Source organism: Rhopalosiphum maidis, chromosome 4 (genome assembly GCF_003676215.2).
Source record: "Rhopalosiphum maidis isolate BTI-1 chromosome 4, ASM367621v3, whole genome shotgun sequence".
NCBI lineage: Eukaryota > Metazoa > Arthropoda > Insecta > Hemiptera > Aphididae > Rhopalosiphum > Rhopalosiphum maidis.
In genome coordinates, this window is record NC_040880.1 from 55,214,088 (window position 1) to 55,240,057 (window position 25,970).

The 25,970-nt window shown below is 28.2% G+C and overlaps 1 protein-coding gene across 1 annotated transcript; it reads left to right on the top strand.

Moving 5' to 3' along the window:
* The first annotated feature begins 1,250 nt into the window (after positions 1-1,250).
* LOC113555919 lies at positions 1,251-25,901 on the top strand. Its single transcript, XM_026960543.1, has 3 exons — positions 1,251-1,556; positions 22,612-23,068; positions 24,938-25,901. Exons 2-3 carry the CDS (start codon positions 22,615-22,617, stop codon positions 25,138-25,140), a joined length of 657 nt encoding a protein of 218 aa, XP_026816344.1. The 5' UTR covers positions 1,251-1,556; positions 22,612-22,614; the 3' UTR covers positions 25,141-25,901.
* Positions 25,902-25,970: the final 69 nt, after the last annotated feature.

Genomic DNA, 25,970 nt, shown 5'->3' on the forward strand with positions numbered 1-25,970 from the left:
TTTATATATGACATTGAGTAAAGCAATTTTTTTTTTTTTGGTTGACTTTAATTTTTTTTTTAATAATATATACATATTGGCATATTGCAAATATAATTAATTAATTATTATACTGAAATAAATATATAATTAAGTTAGATAATATTATTTAATCCTTTTATAAATGACTAGTAACACGTTGTTATTAGGTATATAAATAAATAAAACATTGAACAGATTATGAAAAAAATGAATATTATGGTAATTTTTTAATGAACAGTATACAGTTCGCATACATAATTGAGATAAAAATAAATACTAACTTTTCAGGTATAATATTTAAAACAGGAGTCTTCGATCATCCAATACATTTTAAACATACATTTTTTTTAAATACATTTTTAAAAATTTAATAAATGTTTTTATTATCGGCCAGTGGGATTTAAAAAAAAATAATAATTTGTCGCCAACCGTCCAAAAAAGTTGGAAAACCCTAATCTAAAATATTTAATGAAATATTTAAATTAAAATGAACACATCAATATTAGGAATAATATTAATAAACCTCAATATACTTATATAAGTTAAATCATTAGTGGTAACTGATTATGCTTAAACAAGTCGCACAACATTTAACAAAAACTTCTTTGTACCTATAATATATCCAAAACATACCCACTACCCAGACCACTTTTTCAATAGTCCTACTCGAGACTTGTCTTGCATTAAAATATGGTTGTATCAAAGTACCAACTACTCGTACGATTTCTGATTTTAATAAAATATTATATGCTGAATAATTTAAAGTTAATAATAATTAATAAACGGCTATTTCTATTTGAAAAAAATAACTTGTATCGCTAGACGCTAGAGGATATTTCTTCAATAGCTAAATGGTGTAAAAAATCACAAATATCTCAGGTATTTAAAAATATGGCCTAACCTAACCTTTACATAAATATTTAAAAATTCAAAAATCTGATTTTTGAATAACTACATTACTATAAAGAAAAAACGGGGGTGTGAGCACGTTTGATGAATCATCGTGTATACGATAACCACTCATTTAATAGTCCGTGTTATTTTTTCATTAAAAAGATAACAAAGATGAAATGAGAAGAACTTTTTAACGCCTCGAGAGCAAGATGACGCTATTGTGCATCAAACCACACGAATAGACCCGCTACAGCGGCCAATTATTCCCACTCCGGCTTTCTCCTACCAGTTGCTGCAGTTCAAACCCATTCACTCGTAGTACCTACCTACCCATAGTCCCATACACACTCGGTTTATTCAGTCTACTCACCAACAGTATACCTTTCATTAGTCCTCGCGGAGGACCGTGTCGCTGCCGTATATTTATTGGTTACCAATATCATTTTATTTATGCATTTAGCTTTTTGCACGTAAAACCCGGTATTGATGCATGATACTCGACTCGCAAAATGTACCGGAATATTAACAATCAACTAACGAATCTCACGTGATAACTGATCAAATTGTGTACCTGTACGACAGTAATCTATACATACATATAGAGGGAGAGAAAAAGACAAGAAAAGACTTACAAATCAGTGGTGAGTACCTACGTATTATACTACGAATAAAAATATACACGACGAAATGTTAGTTTATAACATTATGCTTTTTTCCGTGATCGGACAAGAACAAAACGGGGGGGTGGTGTATGAATGTATATGAACTTTGACGGTTTCTAGTACCTCCGCGGCGCAGAGGTACTCACGGTAACACACATATAATACGAGTAATAGGTATATATATATATATTAAATGGTTAATCTATGATACGCGCGTTAACTGTTAACCGTACGTTTGTCTAGTAATAATAATACTTAATAAATAATAATAATAATAAAAATAATGGATGAAAAAAAACCAGTCGCTTGTCTCTGGGAACCGGTTGTGTCGTGATTCAGCCGCGACCCCCTCGAGCTCTGCTCCTATATCCAACCTCTGTGTAAGCGCGCGCGTATACGTCTAACTACTCTAACAAAGACATGGATGAAAACTATATACACGGGGGAGATAGTTTGGCAATAATAATAATAATAATAGACCTAAATCCCATTCGCTGTCAATGATTGTGACATTGAATGTATCTAATATATTCATGTAAAATACATAATACCGAACAGCTATACACCGGTAGACCGGTAGACTTTAACGATACGCCAGGCAGAATACGAATCTATATTTTTCTGTATAGGAAAAATGTTTGGACAGGAATCGTACAGCGTTAGAGTTAATTCGTGTACGTATTTACCATATTATTAAATTAAATGACTAATGAATAATGAGTAATTTTATAAAAATAAATTGTTATACTGCATATATATTATAATATCGAACTATTCAAACCATTTGAAAGTTATTGAAGAATGACGATATATAGGTACTATCGAAACATAAAGTCTATTGGTTAAAGCACAATTAACATTTTGATATAAGTAACCTTTTTGTATTTATATTATACCTATTGTTGTTTAATTGATTACAATTTTTGGTACAATACACTACTACAACCAGTACAACTATTGCAAAAACCAATATCTAATACGTCCATATAATAAATGGTAAAATAATGCATGAGACAGAGTTACATAAAATGGTTGACATTGCGTGATTTGTGTGTGCATATGTCTGTATAGATACGGCACTACGGCAGTATTAGTGGTATTAAACATAATACCATTTACTTTACACATACCCACCTATTTACTCGTCGTAAGTCGTAGCATTTCATTTATTGACCTGTTTAAATTTCCTTTAGTCAGATCAAATTATTAGTTATATTTGTTGGATAATATTGAATCGATACAATTAATATTTAATGAGATAGATGATCTTCATAATCCTGTGTTTTATCGACTATTTACATCATGCTACTTATAATTTAAAATGGATCGAGCAATTATAATTAACAGCAGATATCGACCATTTGATACACTCTTGTTTGCATTGTCTTCACAATTGATTGGATCAATTTGTACCTGCATTGATTCGTGTTTATCGATGAATGATAATTAATAGACTATTAGGATTAATATATACAATGATTATCGTATATATTATATTGGTTTTTGGTAAAACTAATGATCGTATTACTTTTGCATATATTTTATTTAATTTTTATTTTTTAGGTATAGTTTTTAAATTATTATTATAAACAACAAAAATCTTATTTTACTTAATTATTTTTCATTAATTAATAAAGATTATAAACATGTTAATATATCTATATATCTATTCGTCTAAATATTATTATTTATGTAACGAAAACTCAACTTAAGATAATCACGACCTTTGATTATAGAAAAGACTATTAGAACGTTGAATCTCAATAATAGATTAATTATTAAGTATAAAATATGATTATATACCTATTAGATTTAACTATTTGAACATGTTAATACATATTATTTTCAATATTTACATAAGTAAGGACGTGAGATGCCTACCATTTGGTGATTACTAGTTATTATCAAAAAAACATATAATATAATATTTTCAAAATACCCCAAGTCACTAACGTGAGGCACTCAGACTAAGTGATTTTACGCAAGGGTCGTTACGAGCATAACAAGAACTAATAAATTAGAATACTGTAAAATCAAGAATTAAAATACAAATCTAATTACCTATGAATGAAAGATAAGGTAAGTAAGCTACTCTAGCGGGTAGCGATGAAAATGTACAAATGGTGTGTACATATGCAGTCATGCAGATACGTAAGTGCACGCAATAATCGTGATTCGCTTTCACCACTTACCACTTATGAAGATTATTTATGATTTTCCCGATATTGGTAAACGCCGAAATCATTATATTGTTGGGTAACATACATTGAACTACATCCGCCGTAATGTCGAATAAATTAGCCGTGAAACCAAATTTGTTTTATTTTTGCTACAACATACATCATAGTCTAAAAATTTGGCAATGTAGATTGCGTACCCATGGGGTGTAATAACAATATAATGATAATATCATAATAGTGTAGGTGATATAGGTACTATGCATAGTCCCGATGATGCACTTTGCACACATTATGTTTACATACGGGTATATATATATATATATTTAATGTTTATAAAGTTATACGTTTTATGATTGACGATTTTATTCTCTATGAATAGTACCTATAAATAAATTATAGTAATAATGCAGATAATAATAATAACAATGTTTGGCAAACATACATGGCGTTATTATTATAATGCGAGCAAAAAGTACAATAATGTTAAAGAATTTTCAAAACAAAAAAATAAAAGATAAACAAACCTTCGATCGCAGACAGTTATTCTTTTAACATAATTTTCTATGACAATACATCAACAATGGTCAACGAATAAAGAAATTACTATACTGTAGATACAAAGACTGAGATAATACGAGCTAAGGAGTAAGGACATTACCCTCGATGTGTTAGTTTTATATATTAATACAATTTTAAAGAAAAGTTTGGTGAGATTGTTTTTACTTTTTGTAATATATTATGTATAGTTATTACGGTAGGGTTGGATATGACCAAGGTAATAAAAATTATTTAATAATCTTAGCTTAATTGGAAATGTCTACGGTTCAAAATTAGACCCCTGACGATCATTTCACCCCCAAATTACCAATTCACTAAATACTTTTTGTTTTAATTTAAAATTGTTATTTGAAAGTTATGTAAAACATATCATCCATAATGTTATTAAGATTTTTATTTAGATACATAAAACATTATTCTAAAATGTTGTACCAATATTAATTATGAATATAAATATTTAAGTAAGTCATATAATATATATATTTATATACTAGCATTGACACTAATAGGTAACATTTTAAGTGGGAAGGGGTGGCAAAATGAATAAATTTTCAAATCTGAAATATTAATCATTTTACATAGTAAGTACCTACACGCATCATTAATACAATAACAATAATTTCAATCGTGTTTACCTATCTTTTTATATATTGTATATTTTTATACTTATTTCGTATCCTAATGTAGTTAAAAAATGATTTTACGATTTCTAAGTCATTAAATAATAATACCATGATAATATTTATTTAATTATTTTTCCAGAGGGTGTGAACTGTGAAGTGCCCGGTCTAGTCCTCTCTTAATAGGCGCCCGTCTATGCTAGAAACTAGGAAGTATGAAACCTTATTATCCTGAGCTCACTTCGTTCAATAAACCATACTTCAGTTTTTAACTATCATTTATTTCAGACTAATTTATTTTCATTTGTACCATAGAAATAGTATATTCATAAAACATCAAAACTGAAATATAAATATTTTAATACTTTTCATATACTAGAGAGATAAATATGTTTAAATACTATATATATATATTTATTACACTAATATCTAATATAACTAGGGTTTAAGTGTGGGAATCAATCACCATTTTTTAATTTGGATTCTGAATTCTTCAAGAAACGTCCTCTTTAAAACATTTAAATGTTCTTCTAAAGATATAATATTCTTAAATATTATATGCTCAAGCCTAAAATTTGAATCAAAAAATATCCTCCGTTAATAATTACTAATAATTTGATAAAATTATTGTATTAAATATTGTTTAATTTGATAACAAAATTATTTTACAGCACTAGGTATATTATACAATATATGTATAAGCAAGTGGATATCCACCTTGGGTATAAGTATATCGTAGGCACTTATTATATAGTTTAATTTATTTTATCAATACACTATTCCGTGTCTTTGACTATTATACTAGTGTTTTATTCTATGTTTTGGTATATAATACGTTTATAATATACTATACATAATACATTACATATATTTTCTTTTGTTTCAATTAATTTATGCAAGTGTTATGAAAACTAATTAAGTAGGTACCTATGCAGTTTAAATCTGAAAGAAAAATGATACCAATAAATGTTTCTATACTAGATACAATTTTATTTTAAATCATACTATATTTCTTAAAATAAAATACTTTTTTTGTACTTAAACGACTAAAAAATTTTACAATTTAAGCCCCAATGCAGTAGAGTTATTAAATAGGAATCAATAAACAAAATGAGTCATTTACAAGTAAATATTGTAATTGTAAATTAAATTAATGAATGATATAGGGATGCAGAACTTATTTAAATATTGGAAAGAGGTACTAATGAACACAATAAGATCTTCCCACCCATAATTGATTGCAACATATGGTAATGAAACCAAACATTTTAGTTTTTTAGTAATAAGAATTATTTACGTTTATGCTCAAAGTAGAATAGGTATCATATAGAATGTACCACTTTGCAATTTTGAGCCACTTTAAGCTCTAAACATAACCTAATACGATCGTTTGACGGTGGATATTTCACGCTATTCATATTATGCCACGCGGAGTAACAAAAAATGTATAAGGCTGAGAACGATAACAATAATACTATTTGAGGAATAACAGTGACAGTATGTATTGAGTACTATTATAACACCTCAACTCATTTCCGTCGATAAGAAGCAGCTCACACCGTCATACAGTATACACACACGTCGCTGATACTCGTGCGTTAATTTAATATAATATTATACTGGGTACCTACCTATATGGATTATATGCACTATATGCAGTTAATGCTATTGTATATATTTATATGGACAGAAGACATAGCGCATTTTCAGTGCGGCTAACGAGGATAACTGAGGCCTACGATGTATACTCGTACTTATGTAACTGTACGGTTGTAAAGAAGGAGATAAAGGTAATAAATAATAACAGTCGAGTTACTGCTGTCACGTTCATTGTAAATGCTTATAGCGAGCAGCTCATTAAACGTACGTCGTATACCTACCAGAACAAAATGAGTGAAAAATTATTTTGGTCGATTCTTTTTATTTTTCATATTGTTATAAAGGTTATATACACGATGACTCATGACGATGGTTCCTTTTATGCTCTTTACTCTTTATTAGTATACGGTCCATATACACGTAACATGGGAGACGGGTGTACGTATATTATTATACATATACATCACATATACCTGTATAATAATGTATAGTATATATAATATATACTAGATTATATTATGTTTATATGTTCGTTGTATAATGGAAGCCTTCGATCACCTTGGGCAGTTCGTTCAAATAGTTTTTCATTTTATAAATATCGTTTGAGCGCTTTATAGAATTTGTATATATGTATAAAAGCCAAAACCCCTCAAGGGCAATACCCATCTATTCAAAAAATATACAACAGAATATAACGGATGTTTAATAATAATTATGAATTATAATATACCACTTGCTATTGCATGTAGGGAATACCTATAAGGTAATCTATATCTATATTATTATTTAGCCACCCAAACTTACGGCGAATGGATTAAACACATTATTATATATTTTAATAACTAAGTAAATATGGTAAATAACTAAAAATGTGTAATGCTCAGATGAACTTTTAATCATTATTAAGCTGCTCCGGAATCAGTGAATCAAACAGTTTTCTCTTGAGAACGGTTCTCTCAGTAATAATAATAATAATAAACAACTTGAAACAGGCGCAAATATTAAATACTAAATTGTATAAAATAATTTAAAAATCTATAAAATATATGTTTCTTTAGTATCAACTATTTGTTTTTTTTTGTGGTTTAGGTATTACTGCTATAAATAAATTATTGTATCTTTATAACATAATAAATTCGTTCACTACCACCGTCGCAACGATGACTTCATAGCTGATGTACTATAAATTGTAGTGGGGGACAAAAGACGATTCTAGAAAAAATATGTATGGTCACTCGTCCCCGTCACCATTATGAAAGATCATAGGTGCCCCCCTCCATCACTCGTAATGACAAGTGGGGGCGGACTACGAGGTACCCGCAAGTCACAACCGACGATCGTGGCATGTCCGCCGTGGCTTTGTTATTGTACATTATTATGGTCTAACATATGAAAACTGAAGGGACTCAAAAAACAAAACTACTAATTTAATAATTTTTTTTAACTTTTTGAATTCTTTCAAATTTCTTTCTTCATGTATTTTTTTTTTTTTTTTTTGAAATAATCATGGAAATGGAATCAGTGGAAATCCATAGATAGAAACGTGAATAGAAATGAATAATAATTGGTACATTTCTAATTTCTATCTCAAAAGTCAAAGTTCATAAATATTGAGAAATGTTCCCATCGATCAGAGACACAAATCTGATGTTTTAAAATACAATAAAGCAGTGACGTGCATAAACCTTTTTCTATGTGGGATAAAGTTGATTATCTTATACTACCCACTCTTATCTTTCAAATGATAAAGGTACATATTTATCAAGGGGCACAAAACTTATAAAAAAAAAAGAATTGTAATTCTGATTCTACTTAAAAAATTAGTAGCTATTAATTAATATAAAATATTAATAATAATTAGGTTAACTTCTAATTCAAGTTGTATATATAATATATGTATATTAATCTTTATTATATAAAACATATAGCTATATTAAATATTTGGTTAATTATTAAAATTAATTGAAATAATTTAATAACTTTATAGAATAACAAATTTTCCATTTTATTTATTTAAACATCAGAGTATTTTTGAAAACTATAGATGGTAATCCAAACGTTATAACAACTTCATTATGATTAATTTTTATCTTTCTCACAACTAAGTAACATAATTAAACTTATCATATTTTTTTGTATCAATAATGTAATATCTTAACTTCATTTTAAAATAATAAATAAACACAAGTTAATTAGTAAATATAAAGAATTTTTTTTTAAAAACCAAGTAATATATTTCAAAAAATGTATGATCTAATGAAGTTGTAATGGTAGGTATAGTTCCAAGCGCTCTATAAGCTAAATATAAGTTTAAGAGAGCTGGCATCAAATTATAATAAATTAGATAGTGCATGCAGAATTGTATTAACTGTAATTTCGGCTTCCTGATTTACTATACCTATTTAGTCCTCGTTGTCTGTATTAGTATGCCATTTGAAGCCGTATCATATTATTTTTTTATCACCTGGCCTGTGTACAAATAACAATAACGGTAGGTATCTCAAATCCAGAATCAAACTCTCAAACTATAACTAAACCGTAAGTATTCACGTTTCAATTGATTTTCGTTAATATTCTTTATCCGATTTGATCGATTATGAAAACTGTCTTCAGGAATAGGCTTATTATCCTTTTTCATACTCATCAATCACTCAGGAGATAAAAGAAACAAATCTTTACCTAAACATTTAACGGGCCCCTTTAAATCCAGAATTGTATTAAATTAAGTAATATATAATTAGTTTTTCTATACAGCTATAGAATTGTAGAATATGTTTAGTAAAATAGTGTCTATAGTAAACTGTGTACCTGAATAATAGAGGTGATAATAATTGAAAACAAAATATATTGTGAAATTATGGTTTTTTTTTTTTAAATATTAAACTATTATATAATGTAATATAACTCAAAAACTGTAATTTATTAAAGTAGTACTTACTCTGGTTGTATTCAAATTATAAATATGGATGATAAATCATACTTGTAACATCTTGCAGGTAGGTTGATTAATTATTCATTGCACCTTTCTGATTTCTGTAAGACATAATTATATTACTGTCAAATAAGTAATAACTATTAACCATCCTATACATTTTTTGTCATTATAGAAGATGAACGAGTGGTGTTTCTCGTCAACTGAGACATGTGTCCTAGACCCTAATAGTTTCGATTCATCATGATATAAATTAAAAATATATAAGATAAATCTTAAGACAAAAGTATCTATTATTTGTACACCATACGTACGGTACACATTCACATATATCAAAATGGTAAAACCATGAAATAATATGGTATAATGATAAAATAATAATAGCAATAAGCAATTACAGTAATAATTGATGATGAGGCGAAGTTAGAATAAATAATAAGTATTAAAAATTAACTGCTAAACCCAAAAACTAATTATTGATGAGGTTTAAGGTAATCATATTTTAGTAAAATTACTTAATTATTTTATATTTTCTAAAGTAAAATGAAAAATCGTTTGCGAGTTACTTATCATCGATATTGGACCTATATTAGATATATCAGATCATGAAATGGAGTGTTTTCTTACGTATGTGAGTAAAAATAACAATCATACTCGTAATATTTAGTCGTCACTTGTTATAAATATTAAACAAGTGTCTGAGCTGATCATAATATTATTATTATTAATGTATAATAATGTTGCATTTTATTATAATAATATGTTTATCATACTTAATAATGTCTTATAATATGTCTGTACAAATTATTATCTGATGGCATTGTAGAAATGGATCATTTTTCTCGACGCTCTATGTCTGTATATTATATAAAAACACTTTTAAATACATCCTTTTAGTAGTGACATTAATGTATCATCTGTACAACGCTGTAGGTTGCATACCTACTATTATAATTGGTAAAAAAATAATATTATAACAATATGTAAAATATATAATATTATGTACTTATGATGTACCTATGTATAATCTATGTATATAATATATATAATAAGAGAATAACAATATGCGAGAGAAACACGCGAGACGCACAAGAACGAAGTGTCAATTAGGTTAAACGGGTACGAACTTAATCGTCACTTCATCGACCTAGAAACAATACCGTTTCATATCCGTGTAGTACATTTATAATATATATATATAGGTATATTGTATGTATACTTGCTTCATCCATCTAACCCCCGGCCGCGATCAAAGCGGTACTTATGGGCAAATGCGTTTTTCGTAGAAATTTATAGAGTAGTATTGTATATTACATATTAATAGTATATATATAGGTAATAGAACTATGCGTGTATGCCTACAGAGTTCTTTACCGGTAAACATATAGGTACACAGGTACAGTGTCTAGTAATAGTGTATATAATATAGTACGCACACATACATATTTATAACGACTGTCTTGGTGCGACACACACATACACACACACACACAGTCGATATAAATTGTAGAAATTGTAGGTCGGACTGTCGAGAGCTAATACGCGCGGTGTACACTATATAATATCTATGTATTATTAACTGCAGCAGCAGCAGCACTCAGCTACTACAACAGCGGTGCGTGCGACGTGAGCCCATAATAATACGATCGTTATTATTATTGAGGTGACTAATATATTATATTATGTGCTATACTCGGCGTCTCGGGGAGCAGGTGAAATGAAACCGACGAATAAATAAATAAAATAAATTATTATCCTCAATCCTCGTCAATCGCATAGTCCTGCGATGCAACAAAGACGGCTGTCCCGATCGAAACTGTAGCAGTTACTGGTGAACAATTCCACGCGCGTTTATTTTTCCTTTTTTTTCGGTTTTGGAAAACATGTCGGAAAGTCTGCAGATAAACAGACGATGATCGGGTTACTCTGCTGTGTTTGTGGGTGTGTAAATTCATATACTCACAATGAATGAATTATTATAAACGGTATATACGCGGATACTATATTTTACTATACGCGTTATGCACAAAAACACTGTGGTCTGTGGTGGTGTATTATATATATATATATATATACACGTATACTATATATATACTTAATATGTACACTATAAATAGTTTTTATGTGGAGTGAAAGCACGCGACGGGAGGGATGGGAGGTAATAAGGAAAAAAATGATTAAAAAGTATATTTTTATTACTTACGATCATTCATCGGTATGTGTTCCATAGCTGGTATACGAAATATATGTAAAGCGTGCGCGCTCGGTGGGCAACAACCTGTACCTATATCTCCTGGACTATAAAATTTAAAAAATATACCGTCTGGGACCTGATTGCCCGACGCCTGCTTAAGTTTAATGTATAATATTATATATTATATATATATATATATATATAGGTACTTATTCTTCGAGCCCACGTCCTCATTATTGTTATCCATAAATGATCTATTAATGTAATACGTATTATAGGTATTCCATTATGAGATGCAGACAACGATCACTGAATCCGTTAACACAGTTTTGTATCATTTTTAAAAATACGAATACGAAATACTTATAATAATATAGTCATAACTCATAATATATAATAATATATTATGCAATTCGATAGAAAATATCGTAAAATAAATTATTTTATGACATTTTTTAGTCTCTGTAATATTTTATAATAGCTATGAGCACCTACCTATTATTAAACCTAGTTGAATGTTTCATATTTTTGAAATCGAAATCTACGGACTGATGAAATTCAAAATTGTATTCATATTTGAATAAACAATATTATTTGTTATATTTAAATAGGTATTTATATAAATTCATTCGATGTAATGTTTAATAATAATTATTATCTATTGTTTTACACTGCTCGCAAAAGAACTCAAGCAACACAATAGTATTTACTATTTATATTATTTACAATTGTATAAAAGTGAAATTTCTTTCATTTATTTTTTAATAGATTTATTCTTCATCAAACAATTAATTTATTCACAAACAACTAATTCAAAGCATACCGATTTTATGTAGCTCTGAAGCGGTTAGGCTAGGTTTTTTAATGCTTCTGAGAATTGAGACGTGAAACATATATTTTATTGGAACTGGGGGACTATATAATATTATGTCAAGTTCTATATTTTACGTGTGGATACTCAATAAAAACCTCAAAATACATTAAGAAAAAAAAATATTATTTTTATAGGTCGTAAAAGAGGAAGAAGAAAAGTTTGCTGTTTAAATTTATAGAAATGTTATTTTTTCACTTATCAAACACGATCGTAAAAAATGGTGCTATTAATGTTTGTGGTTTTTCAAGACAAAAGTATTTTGTGTTTTGTTAACTAGTTCAGATGCTCATCGATTTAGTGAAAAATAATTTCTAATGGCCTAATTTGAATTCAAAAATTAAATAAATAATTCATAGAAATCGTGAAACAAATAGTCTTAGAACAAATAATAGTTCCCACTATAATCATTTATTATCAATGGACATAATATAATACAAATAAGAATCATTACTTTCTCGGAAACGAAATGTTCAAGTATGAATTGTTGTTGTTACAAGTGTTTAATAAGATTTCATTATTAATGCTTATTCCATCTATATATTTTATAATAAAGACACGTCAACACTGCTGATTTGATTTTAATAGTTGTCCACGGATAGTTGGTTACTGTTGAGAGTTTCTGACTAACGGTCGTATACTCGTGTTGTACTTACCTACCTATCTACTATCTAGTCTTAAACTATTGTGTATTACCTATAGTGTAAAAAACATCTTCATATTATAATTATTTTTTTAACGTCAAAACTTGTTTTAATTTATTTACCTTGGTGTATATAATATTGTTTAAATTATCTCGGTGATGATGCAAATATTTTAATTTTATTTAAAATAATTCAAATGTACGTACAATCGTGTGTATACCTCTTTTTGTGACAAAAATTACCCATGCACCTACGTTGTATTATATTGGTATAGTTCCAGTTCCGTCGCCAGTTATATTGAGAATATATAAAACATTTATAAATTATAATATATTATATAACAATTTCTAAGAATGTGTGTACATTTTAAACTCGCTACTTTTCCCTTGCTGACCTATTCGATATAATTTATAACAAGACACGTATAACAGTAAATAATTATTAACCTTTCACCTATATTTTATTTTTTTTAACGCAAACCTTAGTAATAATTATTTTTTTATTTACACAAATATGGAATAACTCAACAAAGATATCAATGCTGATTGTGTTAGGTTAGTGCACATATGTGTTGTAATTATTATACGCATAAAGACTATATATATATATCATCTTCGCAATACTCATAACATATATTTAACATAATTCTTTATAGTAGTTTCTATCTGATATCATTTAGACAACTATAAGTGAATCTTTATTTTTTTCGTTGGAATAATGATAAACATATTTTATATAGACAGGTAGCTATATTATAGTAGGTGGAATCTCTAAACATCACCGCAGAACTAATTCGTGTACGGTTGAATACGATTTGCTGATTATTTTTTTTTTTAAATACCTGAAAATACATGAAAACCAAATCATAAATATTGATTTAAATCGAGAAGAACTTTTTTTTTACATGTACAAATTCGAAATTAAATACATTTTGTCCTCGCGTGAAGCCTTGTAGAAAACTATATTATGTTAAGTTTGTAATTAGTACTGAAGATATTATATTTGTTTCTGGAATACATACCACAGTCCATAACCAGATATTTTTTGTCGAAGTTTTACACTTTGAACGTTAAGATTTGTATTTTATTCCAAGGTTTTCTTTTTATATTTTTAACGATTTATAAACTCTTTTATTGTATGATTCAAGGTTGTTTAAAATGAGGCCATAATGTTTTCATGCACTTTTTCTTAACAATATAGTTCAGACATCAAATTACTATCGGAGACCCACAAAATTAAAATAAAACTAAATAAATACTTAAAAGTCAAAATTAACTTAAACTTTTATACGCAAATACTTGGGTGGAGTCACTTTCAGATCAATTGCATAATATTATGTTTGCATGTGATATGTGCTTTTCTATTATCCAACAATAGTAACAATGGTTTCTTAATTGAATACATTAATTCAAATAATTAAATACCGCGTAAATAATACTATACATGTATATTATAGTGTACATCATAAAATAATTACAGTATTTAGTAAAGGGTTGTACGTTTTTAGGTTCTTATGTCTGTATGATAATAATATAATAAAATGTTATTAATACAATAATATCATAAATATAATAACGTATATTTAATATTTTACCTTTCACCAGGCATACGTATTACAATATGTTGGATTTTAATCTATGTTGGTGGATAATGGAGGACGAGACATATTTTTAAAAATATCAAATAGACACCTAATAAGTGAGATCTAAGTGACATTAATAACTGTCCAAATGAATTATTATTGGTAGGTACTGCATTACACAAGAAATATACAACTGTTCCACATTGTGCTGTTTTTAAAATGTAATAACACGACAATATTTTAACAGCAAACATCACTGTCTATATTATTATCATAGATATTAATTATATAGTATTAAATATTAATATTAGTAAGTGTACTAAATTTAACGTTTTTCTTAAATTTATTACTAAGAAAAATACTAATATACATAAGCATTTTTACTATTTCATTTATATTTATATAAATATATCATCATGATTTATATATTATATTAATTATTTTTGTCTATATTTTAAATTACTATCATCGATATAATCTAATTTAAAAGTTGATATAAGTACTACATATACCATTAAAGATAAAATACTTACTATTTTTTTTAGTTGAAAATTAATAATACATATAATATATGGTATATTTTCACAATTTTTTTCCTAGTTTCTTTACATAACCAATGTGTTTTTAATATAAACTACCCACAGAATACCTACAGACCATAGTGAAGATCCCACCTGGCTTAACTTGTGAGCAATCCTAAGTAAAAAATAAATATCATTATTTATGAGGTTCACAAGTAAATAATAAGTAAATACAATAATAAAAATGTTTACTCAACTATTTTATATTCTACATACAAACCAGATAGTACTACATTACATTATGTATATATATATTGATATAATCTGTAGACTGTAGTCAGTGCATAGTAAATTTATTTAGTAAGTACATTATATAATTTGAATAATATAATAACATGATTGAGGAAGTTACCCATTATATAGTAACACCTCCGTATTTTTTAAACATTAAAGAAACAATATTTTTATTCAACGATTGATATACCTTATCGGACTCAATTAATTTAATGTGTCAATATTTTTGGTAAATGGTGATTTCCGCAAAATAAATTATGTGAATTATGAAAAACATACTCTTCGTGTATTAGATTTCCAAATTTTTTTCATGTTATAGAAAAATAATACCATACAAACATAAGAACCTTAAAATGTATAACCCATAACTGTATAGTAAATACTGTAATCCCTTGATGATGGACACGTATGAATACACCTGTATAGTATAATTTATGCAGGATGTAATTATTTGAATTAATGTATTCAATTAAGAAACCATTGTAACTATTGTTAGATAATATAGAAAAGTATCCGGTAAATATATGTAGTAAACTATTAATCTAAATGAAGCATTGTAAAAAGTACTAAGAAATATGTAAGTACTTATATTATAGTAATAGCTGGTATATAAGTTTTAACTAATCGTTATTAATATATTGATAACCACTATATACTATAAGTTTATAAACCATAAGGTACTATAGTTTTACCAAATAGAAACTTTATACTCAAACATTAACACTTTATCACGGGTTGAAAAATATTTTAAATGTATTCAGAAAACAAGAAATAATTCATCAGGGAGAGGTAAGGTATTATTTAAACGGGTGTATTACTCAATAAAATTGTATTAGTTAGTTCATTATAGTTTTATTGATTTCCCCATTTTATTTGTATTTTTTCATAGAGATTGTAATTACAATATATCTAAATATAGGTATTTTATATATGACTATAAATTATGATATAGTAAAGCATAAGTAAATTAATTATAATGTGAGAATATGTTTTTATATACATAAATAATGTAGTTCAAATTTATCGAATTTCACTCGACATTTTTGTGATTGATAACAATTAAAACTTTTCATACAAACTCAATTACTGCTTTGTACATTTTGTTCACATTGTAAATTCAACTTAACGTTTATAATTGATAATTTGCATTGAAATTCATATTTTTTTTCTTCCCACTGAACTGTATAGGTAGTAGTTATAAGACGCCTCTTCGTTTTTTCGTTATTCACCGTATCAAAAACATAATACCCTGTGTGGGCAAACTCACAATTAACTAGATTGTAATGTACCTACACATTTGCAAATTTGCGCATTTGACGAATTTGAATATATTATTATGTTGTACAGCACTGCAGTCTATCGAGTAACATAACCTTTCCAATAACAGCTAAAGATGTGCTATATTATTTGTCAAACACTTTTTTTTTAATTTTTTAAATAGGTTAAATTACTCGGTTGACAAAAAAAATGTTATTGTATTATAATTACTATACGAGACGAGTAATCTATGGTTTATACTTTTTTTTTTTAATGTTCATACAAATTGTATACGTTTATTTTAGTAATAAGAAGTATTTCATCTATACATATTGTATCATGTGTAATAAGAATATTTTATCAATGAACGCACAGGCGTGAATGACTTGATTAAAGAACCCATCCATTGTTGGCATTTCGGTGATGTTTATTTTTAAATGAGAAATAATTTGATTATTCCGTGTCAAAATACAAAAATTGAGTTTAGCTAAAAAAAAAACTAACAAGAAATCAAAATAATAACAACAATGATTATATATAATAATATAATAGGAATGTTGGTTTCCCAATTTATTTTATAGGCAGGTACGCCCCTCAACTTCCGTGTGATCCGTCATATAACTATTTCATTATGTACGCACACAGCACGCACATATTCTACATTATTATCAAAACAGCGTATTACGACATCGAGATTTTCCGCAACAGTTGTTCGTCCGACTTATAACTATACTTACATTATTATAATATATAATATGTACTATGTATAATGTTATATGTTATTTGTATATGGTTACAACCTATATACCTACCGAGTACCAGGCACCAGCTCTGTATAGTATGTGCTCACACCGGATGACGTGTAGCGCGGTTACAGAACTATATTATAATATTATTATATACAGATGAAGCCATTGTTTCATAATGTTTTCCTTCTGAAAATTTCTCACCCGCGAATTCCACTGCGATTCATTAACGAAATTATTATCTATTGAGCCCCGTGTAACACGGTATATTAAATTCTCGATATCCCCCACAGAGTTCTCATCTATGATATATTTTATGTGCGCCGAGAGGTTGTGGCTTCCTAAATTAAAAATTATCGATCGCGTATTTTTATTTTTTTCATCTGCAGTAGCTATTCTCTAACCGCGCGCGCGTACCAATATTTGTTGTGTAAAAATATTTTTTTCTTTTAAATTTCATATATCATATACATATTGAAAACAAAAATTAAAATCAACACGATATTACAAATTCGACTGTACGTCGATGAGTGCCGAGTCTTTAGATTCGTCCTCTATAGCTTACATCGCGGCATCGCTGTATTGTAATATTATTACCTACACTATATATATATTGTAATGACTTCGTTGTCTCTATCACAACTGCCGAGCTGCAGGCACCGAATGAAAAACATCAAGAATTTACGCACGCAACCGTATCGTGTACTATACATAATATTATATATATATATATATATATTTACCATTGCGTATGCAACATTTATTATGGCGAATCGTTGTGCTTTGGTCCGTAAAAAAACGTATGACACTTTTTATGTTTCCGACCGTGATCATTACCGTTGTTTTATGTTTTTGTCTGTGTAACTCACGAAAAATCGACGCGCAATATATTCTTACGTTTTTTCATTCCTTTTTCATACCAATAACTATAACTGTACAATGTACATCCATGTAATCGATAGTCGATATATATTATGCGCTAAACGAATATTATGACGTTGTTCGATTTTATCGAATCAATGTCAACGTATACGTTTCCAACAACTGTTGACATCGTTTTTAATTTTTTTTTTTTTTTTTGGAACAATCATATTTTAAACAATAATGTATAAGTATTAACTATATTAAATTTATACAGATTATTTCATGGCAAAACAGTAGTTTTCTCAGTGAACGCGTGTTTTTTAATACATTTATTTTTTACATATTAGATATAGATACCTTGGTAATTGATTTTAATCACAATACTCATTAATATGATATCGTACTCCAATATTAAACCTAACAACATACAATTAGTTATGCTGAACGAAAAATATGTGCTACGCCATAGCTGTACGTTTGTAACCAATCCTAACCTAACACACGCGAGTGATATAAAATCACCTTTAAACAGTGGTGTATTGGAGAGTATACGCGGGTATACGTCGTATACCCGGATCCCTATTTTTGGATTTATGCGTATACCTTTAAAAAAATTTGTCTTTTATGGGTATACGCACACTTCCAATTTATCATCAGTCATATCACCACCAAACAAAAGTTGAAAATAATAATAATGTACAAATTAATACAATAATATTTGATTATGACATTATAAACTGTATATTATCTAAAGTTGTTTATTATTTTATTAATATAGTCCATTATTTTACTGTACAATTTTTTTTAAGTTAAATAATAAAAATTTGTATTCTTAATGATATTTATGAATTGAATTAATTAAAAAAATAAAAATATATTTGATACTGAAATACTTGGCACGTATAAACAGTGGCGTATATAGGAATTAATTTGGAGGTGGAGCCAAGGGGATGAACCCCCCCTATATACGCCACTGCATATACATATACACATAAAGGGTAAGTGTTTGTAATAAAGTAATAAAGTAATAAACATTATTACTAAGTAATACTAATACTAAGTGTAATGATTTTTCGAGCGAAGCGATAAATTTTTTTAAGGTAGGTATAATTAGGTATATTCAACTACTTTTAGGTGCTTATACCCTTAAATTTATTTACCAATACACCACTGCTTTTAAAACACATTGTAAAGATAGATTTTTTTCAAAAACACATTTACCGAGAAAATTGATGTTTTGCGAAAAAAACTATACACACCTATACATAAAATAATATTTCCTATTGGTGGGAACCAATCGATTTATATTTAATACAGATATTCATTAGATGTAGTAGGTAGTTTTAAAGCTTAAAGTTGATAGTAAAAATTAACTATAACCTGTGTATTATATTATAATATTATCTAATGCAATAATTAAAATAATTAATAACAATGCCCTTTGTTTTCAAATAATTTGTGTTAACTATACATGTACACGTTATAGTAACGTTAAAGTACAGTGGTTAGTATTTAGTCAAATTTTTAATGTATTCAAAAAAAAGTTGTTGGCACGCATTGCTGCAGTCAATTCTTATAGTTATTATGTAATAGGGTCTTTATACGGTTCGCGTCATTTCAACGATCGAACTGGAAACGATGATTTACAGTTATCAAACTGTTGATTCTTCTCGATTACATAATACTTTTTTCAAAACACACGAGTATAATAGTTGTAGGTTTATATGTTGATAAAACAACACACATATACCGAATTAATCGGCTTTAAGGGATAACAAGTGTTTTTAAAAAAAAAACCATTTATTATCCAGACCTCCTTTCATAAAAGTAGACGTTTATTAAATTAAAAAATGTTGCCTGCAATTCAACAAGTCATTGAAATTATAAAAACGCCAATGTGTTCGTGTGCGCATCGAAAGACCAATAATGTACCTATACATTATCCGAATAATAATATGAACACTTTACCCATATACCTATTGGATAAAGTAAAAATATTATATTTTATAATACGTTTATTTCGTGAATTACATGGGTAATTTATACATTATTTACGGAAAAGTACACCATTCGATAAAATAACGGTTGTAGATAATTGTTTCTGATGAAACGAACCAATTATTTTATAAGTTTTAACCATACAAAATATCTCTGCGTAAAATGCACTATCTTCTTCCGATGGTCAAGGTTTTGAAAATTGTCTATATTATGTAAGAGTATAAATGCTTATCAAATAAATATAAAATCGGCAAATACTCTGAAATTGAATACATGACCCCAAAACCAAGTTTTTCTTATGAATAATGGTTGATAGTTGGTTGGTATTTCCGTTTTAATTAAAGTTTAGTAAAATTTTATAGAAATATAATTAGTAGTAATTCAATAAACAATTTTTATTTCGGATTAGTTTAATAATTTTGTTTTTACCATCACTAGAATAAATTATCCTCTGTATAATTTAAACGTTTAAAGTATATTTTTGCGTCATTATCAGTTTGCAATAAATTATAAAGTAATACGAATACTTACCTATTTTATCGTCAGCATACCAGCGAATCGGCGAATGTATACATTTTTTGATTTGGTCCTATATTATTCCTTCTTACTACCATATTACTATAGCTTTAGGGGTTTAAGGCGTTTAATTACGTGTTTCCCTTATACATTTTTATCAACTAAAACTGTTTAAATAATAAGCAATTATTATTAACAAGGAATATGTTTTTGTTTATTAGTATTTAAAACCATTATACACATACATTGGTGCCTGGAGGATGACAGGGAGGACAGGGAATTTCCTTCCTCCCTCCTAGATTTCAAGTATAATTTAGAAAAAATTTTAAAACCTTTTATTAAGGTTATAATTTTTATTATTGTTTAAATAAAATCATTTCATTGATAATTGGACTTAAGTATAATTTTTTTTGCCTAATGGGTTTTTTGCCTTTATTTTGTACTTAGTAAAAAATAAACTTTTTATAATGCACTTTTTGGTTTGATTTTATTATACCTATATATATATATATATATATATATATTTGATTGATTAACTATTTATTGAAATATATTGTGTTGTATTTATATATAATATTGCACTATTTACCTCGAAAATTAAATCATCTACATTTTTATAACAATAATTTATTTCAATTTTTTAATTATGATTATGAAATAATGTTGGTCATAATAATAAAGCGAAAAATGTAACATATAATGTAACACGTAGCTTATATTCGGTACATGTTATTATTATAAATATGTATATAATTAAACATAATAGGTATCGTATTTAGCATTATGTTCAAAACTAGCATGTTATATCTATAATATCATATATTGTTAAGATTTCCTCGCCCATTTTATGGTCATATTAAGTACCGAATTTAAATGAAGTTAATATTAATCTTAAAATTCCCGTTACATATATAATTATACAGACGGTATCTAAATTAATTACTATTTTAAACCGTTGTAACAGATACCTATTGCAGTCGTCTATAGAATGGATTTAATAATTTAATATATTAATTTTTTTGATATTAAGTACTTATATAGTACAACTTTCTACAAAAACATAGATAGTAAAAACTACCTACAACAACTACTTATATAACATAAGAAAATTAATAAATTATGATAAAGTTATAAATTCGTTACTATTCTGGAGAAGGCGAGATTATAATAATAACTTTATTACAACAATAATAGATTGTACATTTTATTATAAATAATTCATTTAAATTTTAAATATTGTAGCGCCCCCAATCAGCTATACTTGTGTAGGAGGTGTGATACATATCAATTTATTTAATACTAAAATATTAGTGTACTAATTTAAAATAGATTTAAAAGATAATGGATTAGGTCAATAATTTGCACAATGTTACCTTATCACCTGCCTTAAAAATAATATAATTACAATACGTTTTTTTAGGCTGTTAAATCTTTGTCAACGATATTTCATATGATTTATAACACACATCATACCCATAAATATAATATATATATAAATTGATGTAGCCATGTAGGTACGAGTATACGTCATATAATGTTGTATTTGAAAATAATATTAAAATACGAAATACGGCAAATATACACCTAATTATTCATAGGTATTGGCTATATTGATGTGTGTGTTATATTATCTTTATCAATATTTATTTTGTTCGCAGTAAATGACTAGCGAGCGGAACATACCACACTTGAGGGACATATTCGGCGGCGTCGATGACACCGATGGTCTGCCGAACGAGTTGCGACGCTTGGACGTGAAGGGCGACGACCGAAACTCGTTGGGTGGCGTTAGCGCGGGTGGCACCGATAGCGCCATATCGGTAGGTTCGGCTAGCGAGGAGGACTTGTTGCCGGTCAAGGGGTCCAAGAAAAAACGGCACAAGGGCGGCGGCAGTCGACAGACCAAGTGCGCGGCTACGTTCGAGGACGACGTGAAGCACCTGGAACGGCACCTGTCGATGAAGAAAACCATTAGGAAGAAAATCATGCGAGACTTGCAACAGGCGTTTGTCGAGGACCCGGACGAGTTCAAGGTGGAAGACATACCGCCGGAGCAGCTGAAGGCAGAGCTGAACTCCAGAAGTCTAAGTTTCGGCATGCCCGGCAAGAAAAAAGGTACACATCGACATTCTACATACATAAATATATATAGGTATATCATCACGGGGATGTTTTTAATATGCAGTTATGACAGTGGTAGGAGTGACGACGATCACAGCCTCGGGATTTAAATCGACTCAAAACTAATTTTTAGGATTTGTTTGCACGATGTGGGGCGGCTGATGTCCTGCAGTGTATTATAATATATCATGAGGTAGTACTCTCCCAAAAAATACTGCTCTCGGCCAGATCTGCTAAATATTATTCTAAATACGTCTAATAACATACGGCATGCCTATATCTATGCAATAGCCCTCGAGCACCGGTTGAATTAGCTGCTGCTGCCTATTATAGACTATATAGTTTGTATGACGTTTTACCCGTGTCGGGGGATTAGTAGGTGTATAAATATACCCATCGAGTCAAAATCGCAGTATACTTGTATAATGCGCAAACGAATTTTGTTTTCTATATAATATTCTATTCTATATTTTTATGATGTTAGACACTAGGAACTCGCGAAAAATAATTAAAAATGTGTTCTCAATAATTATCAAATTTAAGTATCTATTTATTGCGTTTTTATATAATACTACATATATGCATGTAGGATACGCAATAACTATAATATGGACACATGGACATGGTATATAATTATGTTTTATATATTAATAAGTAAGTAAGCGATATGTAGCACTTAAAAGTTAAAAATCTAATAGGAAGTACCTAGTAAATTATATCTATCATCTATGTGACCAAGGGTGTTGCGAAGGGGCAGTACCTATATATCCCCATATGGTCCTATATATCGTAGCTTTTTAGTAAAGATCTTATTTTTTAATAGGTATAGCCGTATAGGTACCTAACCTAGTTAATTTTTTTGTTACTAAAGGCAAGGGCACCCGCAGCCGCAGGTAAAAATTCAGGGGGGCAGCCTTAATTTTTATTAATGTATAATGTATTATGTACATTTTTTAAATCATTTAGAGGTAATAAATAATATTATATTAAATTTTACACTCGAAGTAATTAATTGAACGAAATTTGCAATTTATTTTACTTATCCCAAATTCATCAACAATAAATATAATTATTTTAACTAGCAGGAATGTTTGTTCCCTTTCCTTTGTCTGTTACTGAACTGTTTCCGATTACGCATTAATATTGTTATAATTTGTATGTTAATTATCAATGTCTGCATTAATTAATTAAGTACGCAGGTACTCAAATGATTACGTTTTAATAAATGTATATTATAATATCTTGTTGGTATAGTTAAAATTCTCTATTACCCTGTTAAGGACGTCGCACCTACATGGGCCACATGTAATTATATAGATACCTACTAAATATATATTTGCAAAATTATTACAATTATTTACATGTTAGGTATTACCTGCTATATTTCAGAGCTTGCACTAAAAAAATATTAAAGCTGCACACCCTGTTTGCTTTTCAAAAGTGAAAAAAACAGTTAATATTAATCTTATTTTTAAATGTTTTTTATGATAACTGACAATATTTTCTAATTGGAAATAGTTATTAATTTGAGCACAATCACAATATTTGGTGGCATAACGCAATGGTCGTGACCACGGTTTATCTTAAAGACCGTAGTAGGTTTAATCTCTTGATATTCATGGATAAATTATCAATGTTTCAATCATAATTTCTAATTAATTTGAAAAACAAAATAATGTCCAATGATATCTATGTTATAAGCTCATATACATATAGAACTAATTATTAAAAATTCAAAACATATTATTTTTTATGAACTGCACAACATTTAAATAAGAACTGCACATTTTATACACAACTGCACATTAGCGCAAGTCTGCTTTATTTTTTTTTAAATCAATAATTTATAATTTATACGTTCAGGTAAAATGAAATCTGAATCGAATTTCCTGGACTTTTTACGTGGCGGCAACGACTCGACGATGACTGGCCGTCGTTACAATGCGGACGAAAGCGATTCTGGACACGGGTCACCGACCAGAGAATTGGACGATGACGAACCGTCGATACGGAAGCCAAGCTTTTGGAGACGTTTTACCACGAAGGGCGCGAGGAACAAGCGGTAGGCGCGAATACCGTTCGAGCGCATAAGTAACACTGTGATCCTTAAAAGTTAAAACCTATTATTATTAATATTATTATTTTATAATTTTATCACGTAAAATTTATTGTATGTGCGTATGCGGCCTATTTTCGTCTTGTCATCCTGACTCTATTATCTTCAATAATCCGATGTACAGTCGCTGATGTGACTTATCCTGAATCCAAAACAAGTGTCTATTACACTAATGATAACGAACCCTCTATGATTTTTCTTTTGATTATTACAAGTACAGATTTACCATTTGAATTTTTTATTATAATGATATCCTATGTGATGTATTTTGATATAAAATATTTTATGCAATGTGCAATGTATGTGTGTATCATACTATCGTGTATTTATGTATCTTTCATTATAGGTACTAAATAAAAATGTCATATTTAATAAAAAAATTGTACATTTTTTTTTATACATACATATTAAGTAACTACTAATTAGTGTATCACCATTCTAGCCCATCGCTAATGTTATATTTAAGAAGATATATTTATTAGTTCTTGGTGAAATATTGTCGAAAATATTAGGTCAGTTAGTGTAAAATATTCAATTATTTGATATACTTAAGCAATGAAGAAACTTTCAAAAAGACACTTAATACATACAAGCTTATAAATAATTTAGTTTACCATTTATATTAGTAGAATAACGAAATAGTGTGCAATTTTTTGTAAAGCTAAGACAATCACTGTGGTCAAAGATCACTCACGTTGTAGATTTAGTTATAACTATTTTTTTCTTCTAAAACTTATGGAAAAATATTTGTCAGTTATAAACTGAAGAATATGAATAGTA

Excerpts from the sequence above, each read along its gene's own strand:
- LOC113555919 (XM_026960543.1), top strand. The coding sequence starts at position 22,615 with ATGACTAGCGAGCGGAACATACCACACTTGAGGGACATATTCGGCGGC. Across the intron at positions 23,069-24,937 it reads CATGCCCGGCAAGAAAAAAG|GTAAAATGAAATCTGAATCG; the intron begins GTACACATCGAC and ends TTATACGTTCAG.